The sequence below is a fragment of the Phaenicophaeus curvirostris genome, chromosome 4, assembly GCF_032191515.1.
Source record: "Phaenicophaeus curvirostris isolate KB17595 chromosome 4, BPBGC_Pcur_1.0, whole genome shotgun sequence".
Lineage (NCBI taxonomy): Eukaryota > Metazoa > Chordata > Aves > Cuculiformes > Cuculidae > Phaenicophaeus > Phaenicophaeus curvirostris.
In genome coordinates, this window is record NC_091395.1 from 53,569,725 (window position 1) to 53,588,771 (window position 19,047).

At 43.9% G+C, this 19,047-nt stretch overlaps 2 protein-coding genes across 3 annotated transcripts in view; one reads left to right on the forward strand and one right to left on the reverse strand.

Annotated features, from left to right (window-relative positions):
- Positions 1-19,047, reverse strand: part of N4BP2 (NEDD4 binding protein 2) — a 310,347-nt gene that overhangs the window by 101,664 nt on the left and 189,636 nt on the right. The window lies entirely within an intron of this gene.
- The window catches only part of RBM47 (RNA binding motif protein 47), a 74,660-nt gene continuing 58,981 nt past the window's right edge, over positions 3,369-19,047 (forward strand). For both annotated transcript variants that reach the window (XM_069856146.1, XM_069856147.1), the window contains exon 1: positions 3,369-3,525. In XM_069856146.1, coding sequence (XP_069712247.1) covers positions 3,497-3,525 — 29 coding nt within the window. In that variant the 5' untranslated portion in view covers positions 3,369-3,496. The remainder of the gene's footprint in view (positions 3,526-19,047) is intronic.

Consider the following 19,047-nt stretch of genomic DNA (forward strand, 5'->3'; position numbering starts at 1 on the left):
GAGGTGCTAAGGGGCATGGTTTAGTGTTTGATAGGAATGGTTGGACTCGATGATCCGGTGGGTCTCTTCCAACCTAGTTATTCTATGATTCTATGATTCTATGATTCTATGATTCTATGATTCTATGATCTGAATGGCTGCTGCATGCTACGAAAGGGAAGTGCACTTCAGGAGCAACCTGTCAATGTTTACCTGTTATTTTAATTGGAATCTGGGTACAGTATGAAATACTCTATTTAGTGCCACAAGCAATGAAAAGTGGAGGTTTTGCACTACTTTTTTGAAGGCAGATGTGTAGTGTAGAATTTGCTGTCCCCACCAAAGACTGGAAATCCACTAAACAGCTGTCAGCAGTGGTGTCATGGTCATCCCTGTAACTGCAGGAGTGCGCAGACAGATGTGGTACCTTGCAGTCTCACCTGGACCCATGGAAAGTGTCTGTCATACAGAGACAAAGTGAGCAGTAGTGGGTATTTTAATTGTTGGAAAAGCTATTGCCTGGTGTTCACTCTAACTAGACTCCTCGTGTGCTGTAATACTCTTCACCTGCAGCTGAACTGCCCTGAGATAAATGTCAGACTCTTTTCTATCTTCAGTATCTTTCAAGCAAACCTATTTGAGTCCTCCACCAGAAAGGAAGGAACAAACTAGCTTTCAGAGAGGATGTCAAATCCAGTCTGACCTGCACTGGCAAGGATGTCTTGTGGTAGAATAAATGGTGTGGTTGTTAAAAGTAAAAGGAAGTTTTTGCTTTTCAGTGATATGTCAGCCAGAGGTGAGACCCACAAGCACATGAGAAGAGGCAGTAAAACAGGCAGAGCTACACTTTTAGCAGCATACCTTAAAATATTTAGCTTTACCATACTGGTGCAACCACAGCTCTTGGTAGCATAGCTGTAGCTGTACATGCAGGAGAGTTTATTCATGAATCTTTCCATTTTCTGTATCATTCATTGTATTACAGATTTTCTCATTTAAAAGAAGTAATCTGTACATGTTGGCAAAGATACATTTCTGCCAGTAATGCCTATTTTACTCCTCTAAGCAGAGCAAATGGAGCATAAGCTCTCTCTACATGAGATGGATTTCCTGGGGACTTTATTGGCAAACTTATCAGATAAAGACACTATGGAAAAGTTCTGCTTTAGGAAAAATGGCCCATGTTTTGAGGGAAGACAATGCTAGAATACTTAAGAGATTTTTGTACCAGTAAGATCCTCATTATTTGCTTTTCTGGAATGTTTTTCCTTAAAGAAATTAACTGCATAAAACATTTGCAGTTAATGTTGAATTCTCACTTTAATTCAAGCATTTGGTGAAAATTTTCTCCATGATTATTTGCTCCTTAATACTGCTAAGTTCTGAAAGATGTTTTTTCTGCTTGATGCATCTGCCAAAAACTGAAATCACACCCCTGTATCAATTTTTTAGTTAGGATAGTTTGGAGAGAACACCCTGCTAACTTGAACTTTGCAATATTTGGCTGTGTGGCATTACATGTTATCCCAATAGCAGTTTGATTCATCAGTTTCTGCCTGAAGCAAAACGCTCTTAGGAAGTCAAGGTGGACTTGCTTAGGTAAAACCTGCAGGATTTTTCTCTACTGGGAAATTAATACAATTAAATAAATACATGTTTAGAAGAACTTCTTTCAGAAAGCGTAGGTAATGCAACATTAACAAGACAGCATGGTGTGTACTGAACTCTGAATATTTGTTTCAAAAATTAAGAATAATTATGAATTCCTAAGAATTAATTAAGAATAAAAAGAATTCCTTTTAAAATTGTGAGTAGTTATGAAGAATTATTTCTTGTCACTGGCTTTAAACTGCAATATTATTTATTCTTTAAAGACTAAACTTGCAGGACTACTGTTTGTTTCGGATTCATTTTGTCCAGCTACCCTAGATGAAGATCCACCCTCTAGTCATCAGTTAATTAGGGGGAGAACAGATAATCAGTTAAGTATTCACGTATACATGATCAAACATGGCCTATGTTAAGTTTTACAACAAAAACGACCCACAAACAAACAAAAAAACCCATAATTGCATTTGAACAAAAGTGACTGAAGGGAGAAGCTGAAAGCTCTTTTTTTTTCATTTTTTTGGTGGGGTTTTTTTCTGTTGCATGACAATGCAAGCAGGAATTACTACTTTAAAAAAAAAAAATCTGCTGGTGTGTGCTTCCTGTTCCAGTTTGTTTAGTCACAAGTCTGAATTAGATCTCTGTTGGTTGGTTTCATTTACTATAAACAAGTCTTGCGCTTTGTTTCAATACATCAAAGCCCGTAGCCAGGCACAGACAGGTAAAGTAAAAAAGGGTGATAAAGTTTACGGTTTTGCTTCATTGTTTCTTTAAGCCTCCAGACAACGGTCAGGGGGAGTCACCCGAAGGTTAAAAAGGAAGGTTTGACTGGTTTGTTGTTTGTTTGTTTTTGTTTTAATAAACTGGTTTCTCTTTTGTTCCTTTTCTAGAAACCACATGTAACTTTAGGCCAGAAAGGGGTAAAATGCGGCAGTTCTTTAACCAGCGTTACCGCTGCCTCGGGGTCAGTGGATCAGGCAGGGATGTAGGATCCTCTCCCTGCTCTGCTAACGCCAGCGATGCTCTTCAGGTGAGTACCAGCGCCTTTTCTTCGCAAATCTGCGTCCACCCGAAGGATGTAGATGGCTGCAGAAGGTATTTCCTCGTGACTGACACTGTAAAAAAAATCACTGGGTTAGCCCTTTAAAGATAAAAGGGAATCACTCCCTCCCACAGCACATTTAGTGAAGCTGCTCTAAAAGTTTCCTTCCTTCCAGCCTTTGCATCTCTCCAGGTTTCCGTCTCTTTTTATTTCCTTTCTTTATCTTTTTTTAAATTATTGTTAATTTTTCTTTTTTTTTTAAATCTGCCCTCTTAAAACAACAGGAATGCTGCACTGGCCCTCAGCCAGCCAAGGCTCAGCGAGCAGGGTAAAATTTCAGTTCAGATTTACGGGAAGGTGTTGGGAGTAAAAATCTGGTTTGGTGAGTTTAAGGCAGGGAGTAGTCGAAAGACAAACCTTGCTACTGTGAGTGCGGAGAGAAAGGGGCGGGGGGGATCAAAAAAAACCCAACAAAACATCCAGGCTGGGGATGAGAGACCAATTTTTCTCCTGTCCGAGTTCCAGTGTGTGTTCCTGCAGCCTTATCAAGTCTGGGAGTGGAAGAGCTGCGAGGAGCTCAGCGTCCCACTCGGCGCCCTGGAATGTGCGGCTTAGGGCAGTAGCGAGCAGGGGCTTTAGCTTAGCTGGGACTAATTGCGAGTTTTAGAGCTCAAAAACTCTGTTTGGAAAAAAAAAAAAAAAGCAAAGCAAAAAAAAAAAAATAGCTAAGAGCCAAGAGAGGGAGCTAAGGTTGGGAGAGCTGTTGCTCCAAGCAGCAGCGTGAGGAGTTGCTCAACTTTCATTTAGCAGTGCGGTGGAAAGGAAAATGCATTAGGTGGCTGCCCCAAAACGTTGCTGTTGCTGTGAATGGTGCTGGGCGCTGAGAAGGGCTCCAGGTAGGTGCTGTCGCTCCCCGGTTTGCTCTGCTCTTCCTCTGTCCTTACCTGAGGGTTTGCTCTCCTGTGATGGGGTCGGTAATGGACAGAAGCTCGCTCAGAGAACACATTTAAAAATATTTTGAGGAGGGAAAGGCAAATGGAGTGGAGCGCAGAGATTGTCAATGAAGTTTTGGTGGCTCTTCCCAAGTGAAGGATTTCTGGTGTTTCTGAGAAAGGTGACAGGTGAGAAGCAGAAGCAAGCGTTGAATAAGGACAGAGCGAGATGTGATCTGCAGGTCTGAGAGTTTTATGTTAAAAGATGAATGTTTCTCCACATCGAAATAAAAACACAGCGTGGCATGTCTAATGTCTTCGGAGTAAATTTTGGGAGGAATACCGTCTTTGGATGGCTGTTTGTTCTTTTTCGACGTTGAAAATCCTGTAGTTTGTGCAGAACAGGGAGCGGTAGTACAAGTGACAGGGAGGTGACAAGAGGGCTCTGAGATAGGCTGCTGTCTGCCAGTTTGTTACAGACATTAGCATAAGAATGGGATCTTATCTGGGAAAAGTTTCTGATGGCCGTTTAAAATGGGTGTAACGATCAGGAGGTCAAGTATCTCCTGCACTCTGAGGTATGTGTGTGATTAGATGAGAAATACCAGCAACTCCTTACTCATGTTAAAAGAAACAGCTAATTTTTTTTTCTTATTTTTTTTGAGATGGGAGCTACACAGCTTATTTCTCAGGAATTGGAAGTAAAACTTCGAGCTAAAGCCGAGGTGTTAGGGTAGTTGAAGGTGGGGCTGGGACATACCATCTCACACAATCCCACCCCAATTTTATCAGCTCCGCCGGGCTGGCGAGGGGGCAGGAGGGTGAGACAGGGCTGAAACGAGCTGCCGGAGGCATCGGTGCCTTTCTGCGTCCGCTACACTTTGCAAACGATTCTTTGGAGAAGCCTGCGATGATTCTTTCCCAGCCGCGCCGGGTTCACGTGATGCGAGCGGGGGACTCGGCGTCTTTCGCAACGGGGAGCGGCGGGGTGGCCAGTGGGCCGCTCGCCCGGGGCCACCGGGGCCACCAGCCCTTCGGGGGGCCGGGGGTCCCCCACGCCGTCCAGCAGAGCCTGGGGTGCAGCTGGAAAGCCGGAGGGCAACGCGCGCCCTCGGAGGGGGAGCGGAGATAAGGCCGGGACCGCAGCGCCGCCGCTGCCCGGCCGGCTCGGGGCACGGGCGCTGAACGGCGAACGAGCCGCTGTCTGGGAGATAAATGAGGAGACAAACATTTCTCTTTCGCATTCCCGCGGAGGTTCTTCTCCCAGCTTGTTTTAAAGCCGTACATCCCGCCGGGAGCGGAGGGCAGGTGCTCCCACCTCAGCTCCCTCCCCTGTTTCAGGTATCAACCGCTTTTGGAACGCCGGCTCCAGGCCCTGGGTGGTGTTAGGGGAATGTTTAGAGTTGGCTGGCATGTGAATACGGTTGCTAATAATTTCTGTGCATCCCTGCACCGGCCCCCGATGAGAAGTCTCTTCTTTTAAGTCCTAGAAAATAAAGGAACGTGCTGCCTTCGATACACCAGATTGAGAAAACGTTGAAGCTTGTTATAAAACAGGACAAGACAAGAGGGGACAGGACAAGAGGGAATGGCCTCAAGCTCCACCAGGGGAGGTTCAGGCTGCACATTAGGAAAAAACTTTTCACAGAAAGGGTCATTGGGCACTGGAACAGGCTGCCCAGGGAGGTGTTTGAGTCACCTTCCCTGGAGGTGTTTAAGGGATGGGTGGACGAGGTGCTAAGGGGCATGGTTTAGTGTTTGATAGGAATGGATGGACTCGATGATCCGGTGGGTCTCTTCCAACCTGGTTATTTTATGATTCTATGATTCAATGAAAAGCATTTAATATAAGCAGAGGAGATAGCAGAGCCTTCAGGGAATACTGTTTCAATGGCAGTTTGGTCTGAATCCTTGACCTCATGTGGTCTGCACCCAGCTGGCTCCGGCAGGGCTCTCCCTGGCACCGGGATCTCCTTTTGAGGCTGCCCAGGTTTTGGGGTCTTGGCTTCCTCCATGCCGCTGGATCCCCTCACTCCACCACTAAACACACTACGAAATGCTACACCCTCTTCAGCAAAAGCCGTGGAGGTGACTGACAGAAGGCAGAGAGGGTTTGCTTTTGCTTTTTAGGATTTTTTTTTTTCCACTGTTAGCTATTTACTCCTGTGAAAATAAAAACTGCTTGATGATTCTTTAGTAACTGATAAAAAATACTTAATCCCAGCAACACAGGCAGCAATTCTTACTTCTGCCATCATGGATTGGTTTTGATAACCAGTGAAATTGATTTTTATGGTTTTAAGTGTATACTGAAGTTCTCTTCATTGGATTGGCAATGATATATTCAATATTTATTAATGTCCTGCAGCGAGAGGAGAAGATCCACGGGTTACTCTGGAGTGAGTATGCAAGCATCTGTTGGTTTACCATAGGAGCTCTTTGCACTGTTAGAGTGACAAGCTGCAGCAGATATTATACTACACTTACAGGTGAAGCAATAATATAATCTTGGCTTTTTCATTCGAACCGCTGGCTCTGATTGTCTGTGCTTGATTTTCCCAAACGACATCACTCCAATTTATTGAGAAATTTAATAGGGGAAAATACGTGCGCTTTGTGAAAATAATGTTGCCAGATACAGTTCCAGTTGAAAATAAGAAATCAGTGACCTGGACAAAGGTAAAGATTGTGTTTACTTTGTAGCAAGGAAGCAGACCTGACAGACTAACTATGAAGGGAGACTATCTCCATGTGTATGGGTGTATGTAGTTGCCTTTTTTGTCAGGAAGTCAAGATCTCCAAATTATCAATGACCTAAGCCCACAAACCCTTTCTTATATTGTAGTTGAGTCACTTTGAAATTTGTTTCATATGGAGATTTTTAGGTGCAGTTTTTGAGGTTTTAAAGTGGGTCCTGTGAACAGGATATTTTTGTGTGCTGCTTTGGCAGAAGGAAGGACCCCGACCCTCATCTTTCTAGTAAGAGGCCTAAAATATTTCTTTCTTCTGTTGTAAATTTTTTTCAATAAAATGCTTCTTGGTACACCTAGCTCTTGCCAAGATTGGGAACATCTCAGTAGCCTTGCTGAGACAATGCAGGCTTTGTATGGCTATGGTTGGCAGGGTTTTGGTGACACAGTAAACTCAACAGAGCAAACCAACTTATTAGTAACTGCAAAGCTTACTACCAGGTATTTGAGGGCATTTTTGTCCTTTCCAGTCTTTCACTTGCCATGATCTCAAGCAAGATTTCGTTTGAAAATAAGAGAAAGATTTTTGATAGTTTTTTGAGCGTGTTTTACAAAATATACTTTGAGTCTGGATGTTATCTTTTACCTAGCTGGGTCAAAAAGTGAGACTAAATTAGTGCAGATGGGTTTGTTTGGCATGAGGTGGAAAGAAACTACAAATACATGAGAATCCTCAACCAAGAATCATGAGACAACAGTAGCCGTCATCTCTTTCCCAAGTGGGCATGGCTTAACCAACCATTAACAACCAAACTGCTCTCTGTCCTATTTGCCAATGTGAAGGCCATAGGGAGATTTACTCTGGAGAAGACCACTCTTAATGGTGTAGCTCAGGGTTTGCATTTGTGTTTTGGCCTTTTGAATACCCAATGGATGTACTTGAGTTCTACCTTTGAAATAAACTGCAATATGCCTCTGCATTTCTGTCTTTTATCAGATCAATTTAGTAAGCTCCACCACAAGCCAAGGTGTAGGTTCGGCTTCAGCAAGTTGAGCTCTCGTTAACATTGAAGATGCCATTAATTTTTGCACTGTCATAGACCTGGGATTCCTGACCTGGGTGTTGCTGCTGCGTGTGTACCTGCTCTGCAGGCGGAGTGCAAGGATTGTCACCACTGTGTGGGGTTTATGCATGAAATACCTGGCAAGAGACAAGAGATGTGTTAGCAGGGTGGAGCACAAGGAAACGGTGAGACGGGTCAGCTGGGTACAGAACAGGCTCAGCACACCAACAGCCTGGCTGCTGTTGCACTATTTCAGCAGGAAGGGAGAGATTTTAGAAGGAATTCAGAAGGAATGAGCACAGTTTCTCTGCAGTTGTGACCAGGGAGGCAATCCCAGGGAGGAATTACAAGAGAAAACAGAAAAAGTACTTGATGAGAAGTATAAATGTGTTCAAAAGCTGCAAAAGACACACATTAGTTGTTCCGCTCTGCCTGTCTGTACAAGCGCTGTGTGTAAGGATGCCCCATACTTTGTTTGTTAGGGAATGGAGAGCTAATCAACAGAAGCACAAAAATGAGTGGCACACTTGAAGCATCAGGCTGTGAAAAATGACCCTTGTAATATTAATTGGAAGATGAAACAGTGTATTGAGACTGCAATTATGAAAGCAGAGAAAAGGATGTCGCCATTACTGAGATAATGTGAGGGTGAGACCTTGGAGAAGTGTTTTAGCTGTCAGGGCAGATAGAATAAGCAATATTTTGGACACGTAAGCAGAAGGCATCAGTGAATCTTTGCTGTACCTCGGGAACAAGGCTGCCCAAATGAAAACTCTGCCCTGCCTGCAAACAGAGCAGTAATTGTCACTGAGGAAAGGAGAGAAAAGAGATTTTTTGCATCTTTTGAGTGTCGAGGTATTGGGGACTTTGTTTCATTGAGCTGGAAGCAATGGCTGGGCTTTCAGCAGACAGTCTTTCAGAAGACTGCAGAAAAAGTGGGTGTGGGGCATCAGCTGGCCTCGATATTGATGGGAAAGCCAATTGAAAGAAATTGAAGCATAGGGAGAATTTGCAATTGAACTTGGCAGAAAGAAGAGGGTTAAAAGCAAAAAAGAAGTCATCAGGGTTGATGGAGTGGAAATCACAGACAGGCTGAATGGTAGGACATAATGGGGGAGGCTAATGGATGGTGCTGAATGGGACCACTTGAAGGTTAGTGTACGGGAAATTCAGCAGCAGAGAGCCTGAAGTCTGAGCAGGCATGCCAAATAAGTGATGTCCTGTTTTATGAGTAAAAGAAAAGGACCAGGACAGCAGAGGAAGGGAATAGGTGAGATGGACACAGCATGATGGGGGGGTGATATGGGTTATCAGTATAAATCAGCAACAGTGAGAAGAGGGAAACTGAGTATCAAAACTGGAGGAGAAAGGTGTTGGACTTTGCTGAAACGGAGCTGTCTGCAGGGCACAGAATGAAGTGGATGAGAAGTGAGGGACCCTTGTAAAGAGGAAGAAGAGAGTGGAACGGCGGGGAAGGTCAACTTGCTGAGTATATTCTCATCCCAGTTAGGGAAAATTTGAGATGATTCCTTAGGGTCTGAAAGTCTTGCAAGGACTTGGCAGGCAGCACACAAGGTACAACTGTGGGAGCATTCAGAGCTGGGGGGGGAGGAAGGGACAGAGGTGGGAAAAAAAGAGACCAAAACCAAGGAGAGAAATAGAGTCAAACTCCAACATATGCACAGAGGGAAATGTCCTAAAGAAGTTTTTGCAGCAAAAGAGCACATTCAGCTAACCTTACTAAAATATTCACTTTAATAACATGACTTTAGGCCATGTCCATGTCATGTGCATGCTTTCAGCAGTAAAATTTCTGTTGGCTGTGGATGCTGGAATTTCACCAGAATTCATGCACTGGAGCACTGGAACCCACGTCCTAATGTGAGTGCTACTCCTCACAGGGAGTGTTTCACTGTCACTACTATTCGCAGTAAAGATAACACTAATAAGGTGCCCAAAGTTTGCAAGAGCATTGTCACAGGTAGAGTTGCAAGTAGAGATAGGTTTCAGGAATGGGTTTATTAAAACTTTTGGGACTGCAGTGCATTCTGTGGCTCTTGAAGACTGACTCTGTCCTTGACTCCTTGGACTCATGAAGACTGATTACATTGTCTGGCTTGCTGAGTGTACACGTTCAATGGATGGGTAGGTGCAGGCACCTCAGGTTGGATCAGTGAGATCGGAACCTGTCTGCTGTTGCTGCTGTGTGTAGTGTCTTACTCAGCATTTATGAAGTAAATTGGGCAAGGAGATGCTGCTCACCCTGAGCACCCAGACCTAGGAATGCTGCAGATGTACTCAACAGTGCTTTACAACCCCAGAGTCTAGGAGCAAGCTTCAGCCTGGGCATGGCCCAAACAGGCCACCTTTGTCTTGCAAGGAAGTTAAAAAAAAAATATTTTCATAGAAGCTAGTTGTACTATACAATAATAAACAAAAGATGTCTTCATCCTTCTTCCGCATACTGAAGTCCCAAGTCTCATTTTACCTGTGTGAGTCACACAGGTCAAACTGTATGTGTGCAGAACAGATCTTCCCAGCCCCACAGGGGTGGTGAGGGGTGTCTGGTATGCCCTGAGGATTCTCTGCCTCCTGGGACGTGTGATCAGTGGGAAGGTGGCCTGAGACAGGCAGCAGCTCCTGAACACCTCTGTAGCTGCTCTGATCCTCACTGCCTTGTAATATGCCAACTTGTAGACCCCGGAGTCCTTCCTGGTACTGGAAGGTCTTTTGTCTGACCTGTGTTTTACCACGGATGTTTGCAGGTCCTTATTTGAGGTTCTGAGAAGATCAAAGACCATGTCTTCCCACGTTCTGTTTTCATTTCTTTTGAAAATTCTGTTTTTCTGCAGGTATTCCTCTGCAGGGTTACATTCCTCGTAATCATTGAGACAGACTGACAAACAATTTCAGGTTTTACTGTCTGCTGACCTTACAGAGTCTAAGAAAATTCCTGTTGAAATTCCTGTGCAAATTCCTGGCCATTCCCATGGCCACCTGCCTTAGGAAACTTTATCAGCTTACTGTCTGGTTGATATATGGGGCACTGCATAAAACCTACAGCTCTAGGGGATGTGGAATAACCTGCCAGAAGCCCTGAGTAAGTGTAGTTAAGTATTGTTGAACTGGAGACGCTGGTGGCCTTGGCTGTTGGCTTTCACACCAGAATGAGAAAAGCCCAGGGCAAGCAGCTGTTTTGCTCACAGAGCAGTTCCAGGGCTTTCCCCCCCTCTATCAACAGCATTGTCTGGAGTTTTAACTGTGGCCTTTCGATTCTTGTAATCTCCCAAAGATGGGTTTTTTGTGGTGTGCTAGTGGGAAGAGAGGCCCCACTGAAACACTACAGGGATTTGAGAGGTGTATTACCTGTGATCCTGCTCGACCCTGGGCTGTGGGGTTGCTGTGAGCAAGCTGTTGACACTGTTGTGGTGTCCATCCCATTGGTAAAATAACACAGCTGAGCACTGAGCCTGTTTGACCAGTCATAACTTGTGGCTTTACTGAATAGGTTGAAATGTGAGCCAGATCCTGGCGTTTCAATCTGTAAATCACAGAGCTTTTTTTTTTTTTTGAATATTTATTTATGTGAGTTTTTATTTTTATATTCATAGATACGTATATAAATATATATTTACATTTTTTATTTTAGATATTTATACACTATGGCTCTCCTTGTGCAAATGGTGGTGTTCTTACACTGGTATCAGTGGACACTGATCTCAATGAAGTCAGTAAACGTACTCCAGTAATTTCTATAGGTGAAGAGAACAAGGCTTTGGTAAGTTTAACTTTGCAGCAGTTTGGGGAATGCCTTGCTGTTTCTACACAGAGGTATATGCTTCTCTGTATATGCACAGCAAATGCCAACAGACACCACTATCAGTGCTGGGTTTTTAATTCCCAAAGCACTGTCCTTCAGCTACCAGTGTTTAGTTACCAGCTTTGTCTCTTGTTTAGAGGAGTGATCATGATGGGATCATTTTCCCTCACTATGCCATATTTTCCCCACCAATAGATAGGAAATACATTTTTTTTCTCTTGTTTTGTGAAATACTAGGAATGCACTCCTGAGAAGTGTCATAGGAGGTAGTCTGCTAAAGAACATAAGAGATAATAGGGATGGACCTGCTTCTAGCACAAAGCGTGTCTCTTTATATTTTCCAACAGACACAATAAATCTTTTCTAAACAAATAAGTTTCATAAAAAATACAGCACTTCTGGAGAAAATGAAAGCAAAATAGCTTACATTAAATAACCTTTCTAAGGGCAGTTTAATAAACTTAGTATTATGAAAAATGTTCTGTATCTGTAAGCCTCGAAGGTTAGATTTGCAATAAAGATTCATATTGGTAACAGTGAAAATCAGTTAAAGACCATGGCTCTCCCTGAATGCTGTGGGTATCCAAGGCACAAACTGCACAGGGAAGTTGTAAACTGGGCTATATAGTAACTTTGGACAGACATTAATGTTTTAAATATGTAGGTAACCATATGTTCCTTTTTTTTCTTGTACTCGAGTAATCAGCAGGGATCCTGCTGTAGCTTGGGAGCAATAATCTTGCTACCACAGTGTGGATACAAGGCTATCTGTCCCAGTGCATGTCCTTGTGCCCTAGGAACCCAAAAACAGGTTGGACAAACCCTTTCCAGACCTAAGGCCAGTGCAAAGAGGATTAGATAAGCTTGTTAGTAGTTTTGCAGTTTTCTGAGTTCTGAATTAAAAGCAAAACTCATCCAAGGCCACAGTATCGAAACTTCTCAGTGGCTGAACTCCATCCATACAGTGCAGTGCGGCAGTTAGCATGCAGCACTTCCCCATCCTGTGATGTCTGCCTTTGCTTTCTTGCATGAGTGCCACTTTCTGAGGCCTCCATGCTCTCCACTTTCTCTGCCTGTGTCCATCAGTGAGTTTGGATTCGTGACTGGGGATCCTGAAGCAGGATGCATGTCTGCAAGGATGCAAAGTGAGGAGTGGCTGAGCAAGGGGTCTGTGAAGCACTGGGGCACACACAAGCTTGTTCAGAGCACTGCATAGCTGGATACAGATGAACTGGACATCATTCAAGTCTGGGTTCCAGCCATGATGCCAAAATGCAGGAAGAGCTTAGCTACTGCTTTACCTCTGTCAGGGGGCACCACATCTGTCTCTCCTGAAGTAAGCACTATAACACAAGGTGAGATGAACAGCATTTTATTGCTCCTTCTATAGATCCAAAACATTTAGATCATGTTTCCTGTTTGTCTAATCTTATCTGTTTCATGTTGCAATCCTTGCTGTACTTCCCTATTTCCAAATCAAAGCAAACTCTTTTTGGAAAAAAAATCTGAAGGCTGCCTCCATTTTGAAATGCAACCTGTTTTAAACAAAGAACATCAGTTGGTTGTTCACTCATCAGTTTGTTAATCCTTACCTGGAAAGTAACAGATGCCAAAATCATTGCATTCTTAAAGCTCTTGCAAATGTCAATTTCTATTAAATAAAAGTTTCTTCTGAGTTCACTCATGCTATTGTATGTATATGTTCAACAGGGTGTAGAACAAGCCAGGCAAGAAGCAAAAAGTATACAAATGACTGGTTTTGCAGGAAAGACACCAATATAAAGCTTAGGGAACTTGGGTTCATGTCCCTGCCTTTCCACAGAAAATGGCATAGATATGTTAATGACATAACACTATGTCATTAATGACATAATGGTCAAGTGGATTGTTTCTGCTGTGCATACCCATTCTGCGGTTACTGGTTTCCGGTGGTACAGCTGGACAGCCCATCAGGTTGTGAGATCCTGCAGCAGGATCTGCTGTGGCTGATCTTTGGGGAGCTATGGCAAATCGCTGGGGGTTTTCTGTGTGTTTGGTTTATAACTCCATTTCGATAGGATTGGGCAGATGTGCATGGGCAGTTGTGCTGTGAGAGCCCTAGGGAGGAGGGAAGGTGCCAATCAGTTGGGCACCTAACCCAAACCTCTGGCAGCCCCTGGGCTCTCTGAGTCAGCTCCCCCTCCTACACTGTCCTCAGCAGCCCCACAGCCTTGGGGTGAGGAGGCCTTTGGGAAGTGCTGCTACTGCTGCAATGTAGGTCTTTGTAATCACTAATGGCGCAAACCATTGAGGAAGGGTAGGGAGCTGCCCAGCAGGTTGTGTTTCATGCTCCAGCTGTGCCTCGTGAAGCGAGAGCAAAGTCCTGCTGCCAGAGAGGATGAGCAGCACTTGCTGTGAAACCCCAGGGCCAGGGAACATCTGGGAGTCCCTAGGGTGCCGACTGTGGCAAGTCCCAGATTTCTACTTCAGATCACTGCTTTTGGAATAGCATTTTGAAATATACTGCTAAAGGGCCTGTAGCTTTGGTGTTAATAAATAGAAATAACTGTTGTAGCCCACTCCGTAAAAAAGCTGTGCAGGCAATATAACTTACAGAGATCTGGGAGTGTAACAACTCTAGGTGTATCAGATTTTGTTCCCATTGTATGAGCAGATGTAAAAGAAAGAAGACAGCAGATCTGCCCTGCATTTTCTAGTAGGAGGTTATTTTCACTTGCTCCTAATTTTGCAAAGCTTTAAATCCGTGGCTTGAAAGATTGCATGGCAAAACGTCTGCCCGAGGCACGTGAATTGTTCTGCATTTGGCTGGATAGAAGCCCAAGAGTTGCTTAACCTAAAACCATTCAACCGTTTCTGAAAATATGAAAGTTTCTCAAAGTTAAAGAATGTGTTCTTTTCAAATTTTTGCAGCCCTCTTCCTTGGGCAGTGACTTGACATTTAACAGAGAAAAGGTACTCAGGTTTACGCGAGATATAAGCTTTTGAAAAATCAGTTTCCATCTAGTGGAAAATTCAGCTTTTAAAATCCACACCCAGAAACAACTATTCACACCCAGTATGCTTCAGTGTGAGCAAGACTTTAGCTGTAGGTTTGGTGTGAGGCTGCTAGGCTCTCTGTCCCTGGATTCAAAGCAGTGTATAGGGCACCCAAAGGTAAAGGGAGCAAAGAAACAGGCAATGGGGCTTGGGGCTGAGAAGAGCAGTTTGGTTCGAAGAGTAAGATAAGAAAAGAGAGAGAAGGACAAGGGAGTAGGAGAAGGAAGACAACTGTCTACCTGGAAAAGATGATGGGGTGTCAGAAAGCTAATGGAAAGAAGGATATGAGGGGATAACTCGAATGGAAGAGACTGAGAATTGGTGTCTGGGTGGGGAGACAGCACATTTGGGAGCTGGATCAGCATGGAGGGCAGCAAATGGTGCCAGCCAGGCAGAAGGACCTCAGGAGAGAGCTAACAACTAGGGGGAAAAGGGCTGAAGGTGTGATCCCAGGGCACTGGTATCAGACAGGGGAGGAAGGGGGAGCTGGAGCAGGTCATCCAAGGAGCCTGGATGGACCCAGAGCTGGAGTGCTTGGGGATGTGAATCCAGGGCTTTGCCTGGCACTATCATTCCCTTGGGAATCTGGAAAGAGCACCCCACTCCTGCCTCTTCACTCTCCTGTTACTGCTGCCAGCAAAGGCCAGTCTGGACTGCTGCCTTGCCTCTGTGATTTACTCACTTGCTTTGTGGAGCAGAAGTCTGGGTGGTAAACCTCATCTGCTACCTCTCTGGGTGACACACACGTCAGTAGGATGCCACGTGATGGAATTCGGGGTTGGGTTTCAGTTCACACCAAAAAAAGAAAAACGAACCATAAAAGCTTGGGAAACAATGCACAGACTCAGAAAAAATATGGAGTGTGTAATGTAGATAATGCTAGATCTGTAGTCTGCACAATACTGATTTGCCTTCTGGCATATATTATTATAGTATGATCCTGGGTTTTGATACATTCAGTACTGTTGATTTTTTTTGTAGGATGCTTCTGTTGTGGTGCAATATCAGGTATGAAAAGATGGTCACTGAGCAATTTACTTTAGGTATTTTTTTTTTCTCCTGCTGTTCAGAATGTGAACGGCTCATGCTCTTGCACTGCTTTATTCTGAAGAGAGATTTGCTGCTCTTTGCCTTTTTAATGGTGTTCATCTATAGCATTTAAATACTTCACAAGCATTAATGAGATAATCTGCACAACAGCAATTTGATATGTATTTACTGAAAAATAGGTATTCACAATGTAAATTAAGTTTACCATAGTTTTGAGTGTACGATTTAGTGTGTAAGGGCCAGGCACAGGTAAACTTCATTAGTTAAAAGTTATCTTTGTGGAAAAATGTGCTTTAGCATGAAGAAGCTTTAACCATAAATATATGTCAAGCTTAGCAGGTTTTTTTGGACAAACAGAAATAAAAATATTCCAATAAGTTCATGTATTATTTCCACAATTTCCAAATAATGCAACCACAATTTTTTTTTTGTTTTAAGATGGCATTTAATTTAAAAACATTACTAAATTGAAGAATAAAAATGGGGTAGAGACTCCAGAATTTAAATGTTTGCTGTGGGGCAAAATGTTTGGGGTTTTTTTGCACTTCAGCTAGCAGTATGAGTCAGTCGTATTTCTTGCCTTATGACTCTTATTTTCAAAAAAACTTAGTTTTGCTTAAGATCCACATCTTCAAAGTGCATTTTCCAGCAAGTTTACTTGCAGCTTTAAGCGATCTTTGCTTCTGCAAGCAAATTGCAGACCAGAAAATGTTCCCACCCCAAAATAAGGAACATGAACTTGGTGATCATCTGTACAAAGCTTGGTTTAAATGACTTGGTCAATGATACACATGATCCATGTGCAGGGCAAGGACAGAAAGCAGTAATCAAGAGCCTGTTTATCTGCCTTAGCTATGAGTTCCCCTTTCTGGCAGTGCATCAGGTGCCACGTCACTCCAGCATCTCTGGAAGGGTGGCGGGGACAGCCTGAACACAGCTTCTCTGCTGGAGTTAGTACAACCCCTGCACTGCAGGGCGAGTGGAGGAGACTGCCATCTCCTGTGTGGGTCTAAGGCAGTGTGGGATCCAATTTGTAGCACCCAACTTCCAAATACTGGGTGATCCAGGGAACTTCTCACACTTCTCCTGGATGAAGGCATTGAGTGCACCCTTAGCAAGTGTGCAGATGACAATAAGCTGGGAGACACTGTCTATCTGTGGGAGGGTAGGGAGGTTCTGCAAAGGGATCTGAACAGGTTGGACCCCTGGGCTGAGACTAGTGGCATGAGGTTTAACGAGGCCAAATGCCGGGTCCTGCACTTGGGGCACAACAACCCTATGCAGTGCTACAGACTAGGAGAAGTCTGTCTAGAAAGCTGCCTGGAGGAGAGGGACCTGGGGGTGTTGGTTGACAGCCGACTGAACATGAGCCAGCAGTGTGCCCAGGTGGCCAAGAAGGCCAATGGCATCTTGGCTTGTATCAGAAATGGCGTGACCAGCAGGTCCAGGGAGGTTATTCTCCCTCTGTACTTGGCACTGGTGAGACCGCTCCTCGAATCCTGTGTTCAGTTCTGGGCCCCTCACCACAAGAAGGATGTTGAGGCTCTGGAGCGAGTCCAGAGAAGAGCAACAAAGCTGGGGAAGGGGCTGGAGAACAGGCCTTATAAGGAACAGTTGAGAGAGCTGGGGTTGTTTAGCCTGGAGAAGAGGAGGCTGAGGGGAGACCTCATTGCTCTCTACAACTACCTGAAAGGAGGTTGTAGAGAGGAGGGAGCTGGCCTCTTCTCCCAAGTGACAGGGGACAGGACGACAGGGAATGGCCTCAAGTTACGCCAGGGAAGGTTCAGAATGGATATCAGGAAACAATTTTTCACAGGTCATTGGGCACTGGAACACCATCCCTGGAAGTATTTAAAAGATGGGTAGATGAGGTGCTCAGGGACACGGTTTAGTGGCAAACAGGAATGGTTGGACTTGATGATCCAAGACTGCCCATTGCAATGTGTATTCCAAATGCTGGAAGGAAAAGGAGCCCCTGCTCAACCAGGTTGAAATCCAGAGTCTGAAATAAAGCACATAGAGCAACCTCCCTCACACGTAGCAAACGACTGAAGATGAGGGTGAAATCTTGTGTCCCAAGTGGGCTGAAATGTGGCAGATCATGTTGCAGCCTTCATTGAGCAAGCTCATACTGGGAACATACTCATGAAAACTAGTGGGTGAGTGATTCACAAATAGAGAAAAGGACCAAAAAACCTGCAGAGGAAGACATTGCACCCCTTTACTAGAAGGCACAGTGTCTAAACTCCTCTCCTAATCAGGTGTGGTAGCTTTATGCTTCCTTTCATGCATTCATGTCCATGCTCAGCGGCTCTTTCTCTGTTCTTCTCCAAGGTCACCAGCTTTGAGGAGGGCTTTCAATGTATGATGATAGTTTTACAGCACATGATAGTAACTTTTCAAAAAGTGGAGACTGTCATTATCGTTTCATGTCTGTCCATTCTTCTATTCAATTAATGGGACAATCATAGAGAATGCAAACTGCCCTCTTTTCATCTGCAGTGCAAGCTTTGGCTGGCCCAGCTTTGTAGGCTAGATCGTATTTAATTCCTTCTTCCCCCTATGCTTCCCCCTTCTTTCCCACACCGACAAAATTAGGGATCGTACCTGACTGCCGTACCAGGAAAAGCTCCTCATCTGCTGGCCAGATTTTGCCTGTATAGACTGTACGTACAGTGTGTTGGTACAACATACAGGGAAAAAAACAATCTGAATTTTGTGTGAGCCATGGCAGCTTGCAGCAGTGACCATCCAGCAGCAGCTTATAATTGCCTTGGCTGTCTAATGGTGACAAGGAGAGCTTGCGTCTGCTCTGGTTATCCCTAATTACTTGAAACTGGTGAAAATCAGCACATGGTTTTCTGGCTTTCAAAGCTAAATTGGCATCAACCCCCTTGGAGATAACACGCATTATTACTGTTGTACTTGAGCAGCTTTTTTTACTTTGTACTTTCTCTGTTCAGACTTCAATTTAATATTTCTTCTCTCCCTCTGTTTTGGTTACTCTGTGTCTTACTGCTTAGAAATTTCCTGCCCGTATATTGAAAAAAAATTAATGAAGAATTTCAGCAATGCTTAGAGTTAGAAGTAAAAGCCCTCTGCAGATTTTGACAGAAGAAGGAGTTATATGAAATTACTTCTAATCTCTTTATCCTTGTCACACCACTCTGCTATGCAGTAATACACCAAAGAATTTCCAGAAAGCAAAGGTTGAGAACTTACAATATCTACCAACTTGGTTGAAAAAATAAATAATAAAGAATTGCAAGATGAATTCAATCTGGTGCTGTATTAGCTGGGAGACAAAGGAAGGAAAAAGTTGAGAGAGAATCCTGGAAAAAGTAAATGCTTTCTCAGTTTAATTCTTTTTTAAAAATAAAACCTTGAGGCCAAGCAAGCCATTCACCTCAAAAGTTTCGATCATGTTCTGAGAGTTAAAAAATGAGGCATTTTTGTTGACTTTATCATGGCAGCTATCAATGGCACATTGTTAATCCCTGTTAGAGTGGCAAAGCTGCAAAACAAATAACAGTATGTCCTTGAGTGCACCAGTTTTGTGCCTGACAGGTTTTCATTTTTCACCCCATTGCATAATGCTCACATGCACATATGACACGTAGCGTATGAAACTTTCTGGGTAGGGCTTGATCCCGCCTCCATTCAAGTCAAGGGCAATACTCTTTTCAGTTCTCAAAAGAGGCAAGGTCACAATGCATGCTGAAGCCAGCTGCAGATTGACTGGGAAGCCAGGCAGCAGTATTTTAGAGGAGGTTAGCTGTCTCCCACTCCAGTACAATCCCACATGCACTTGTGCAAGGACTTACCT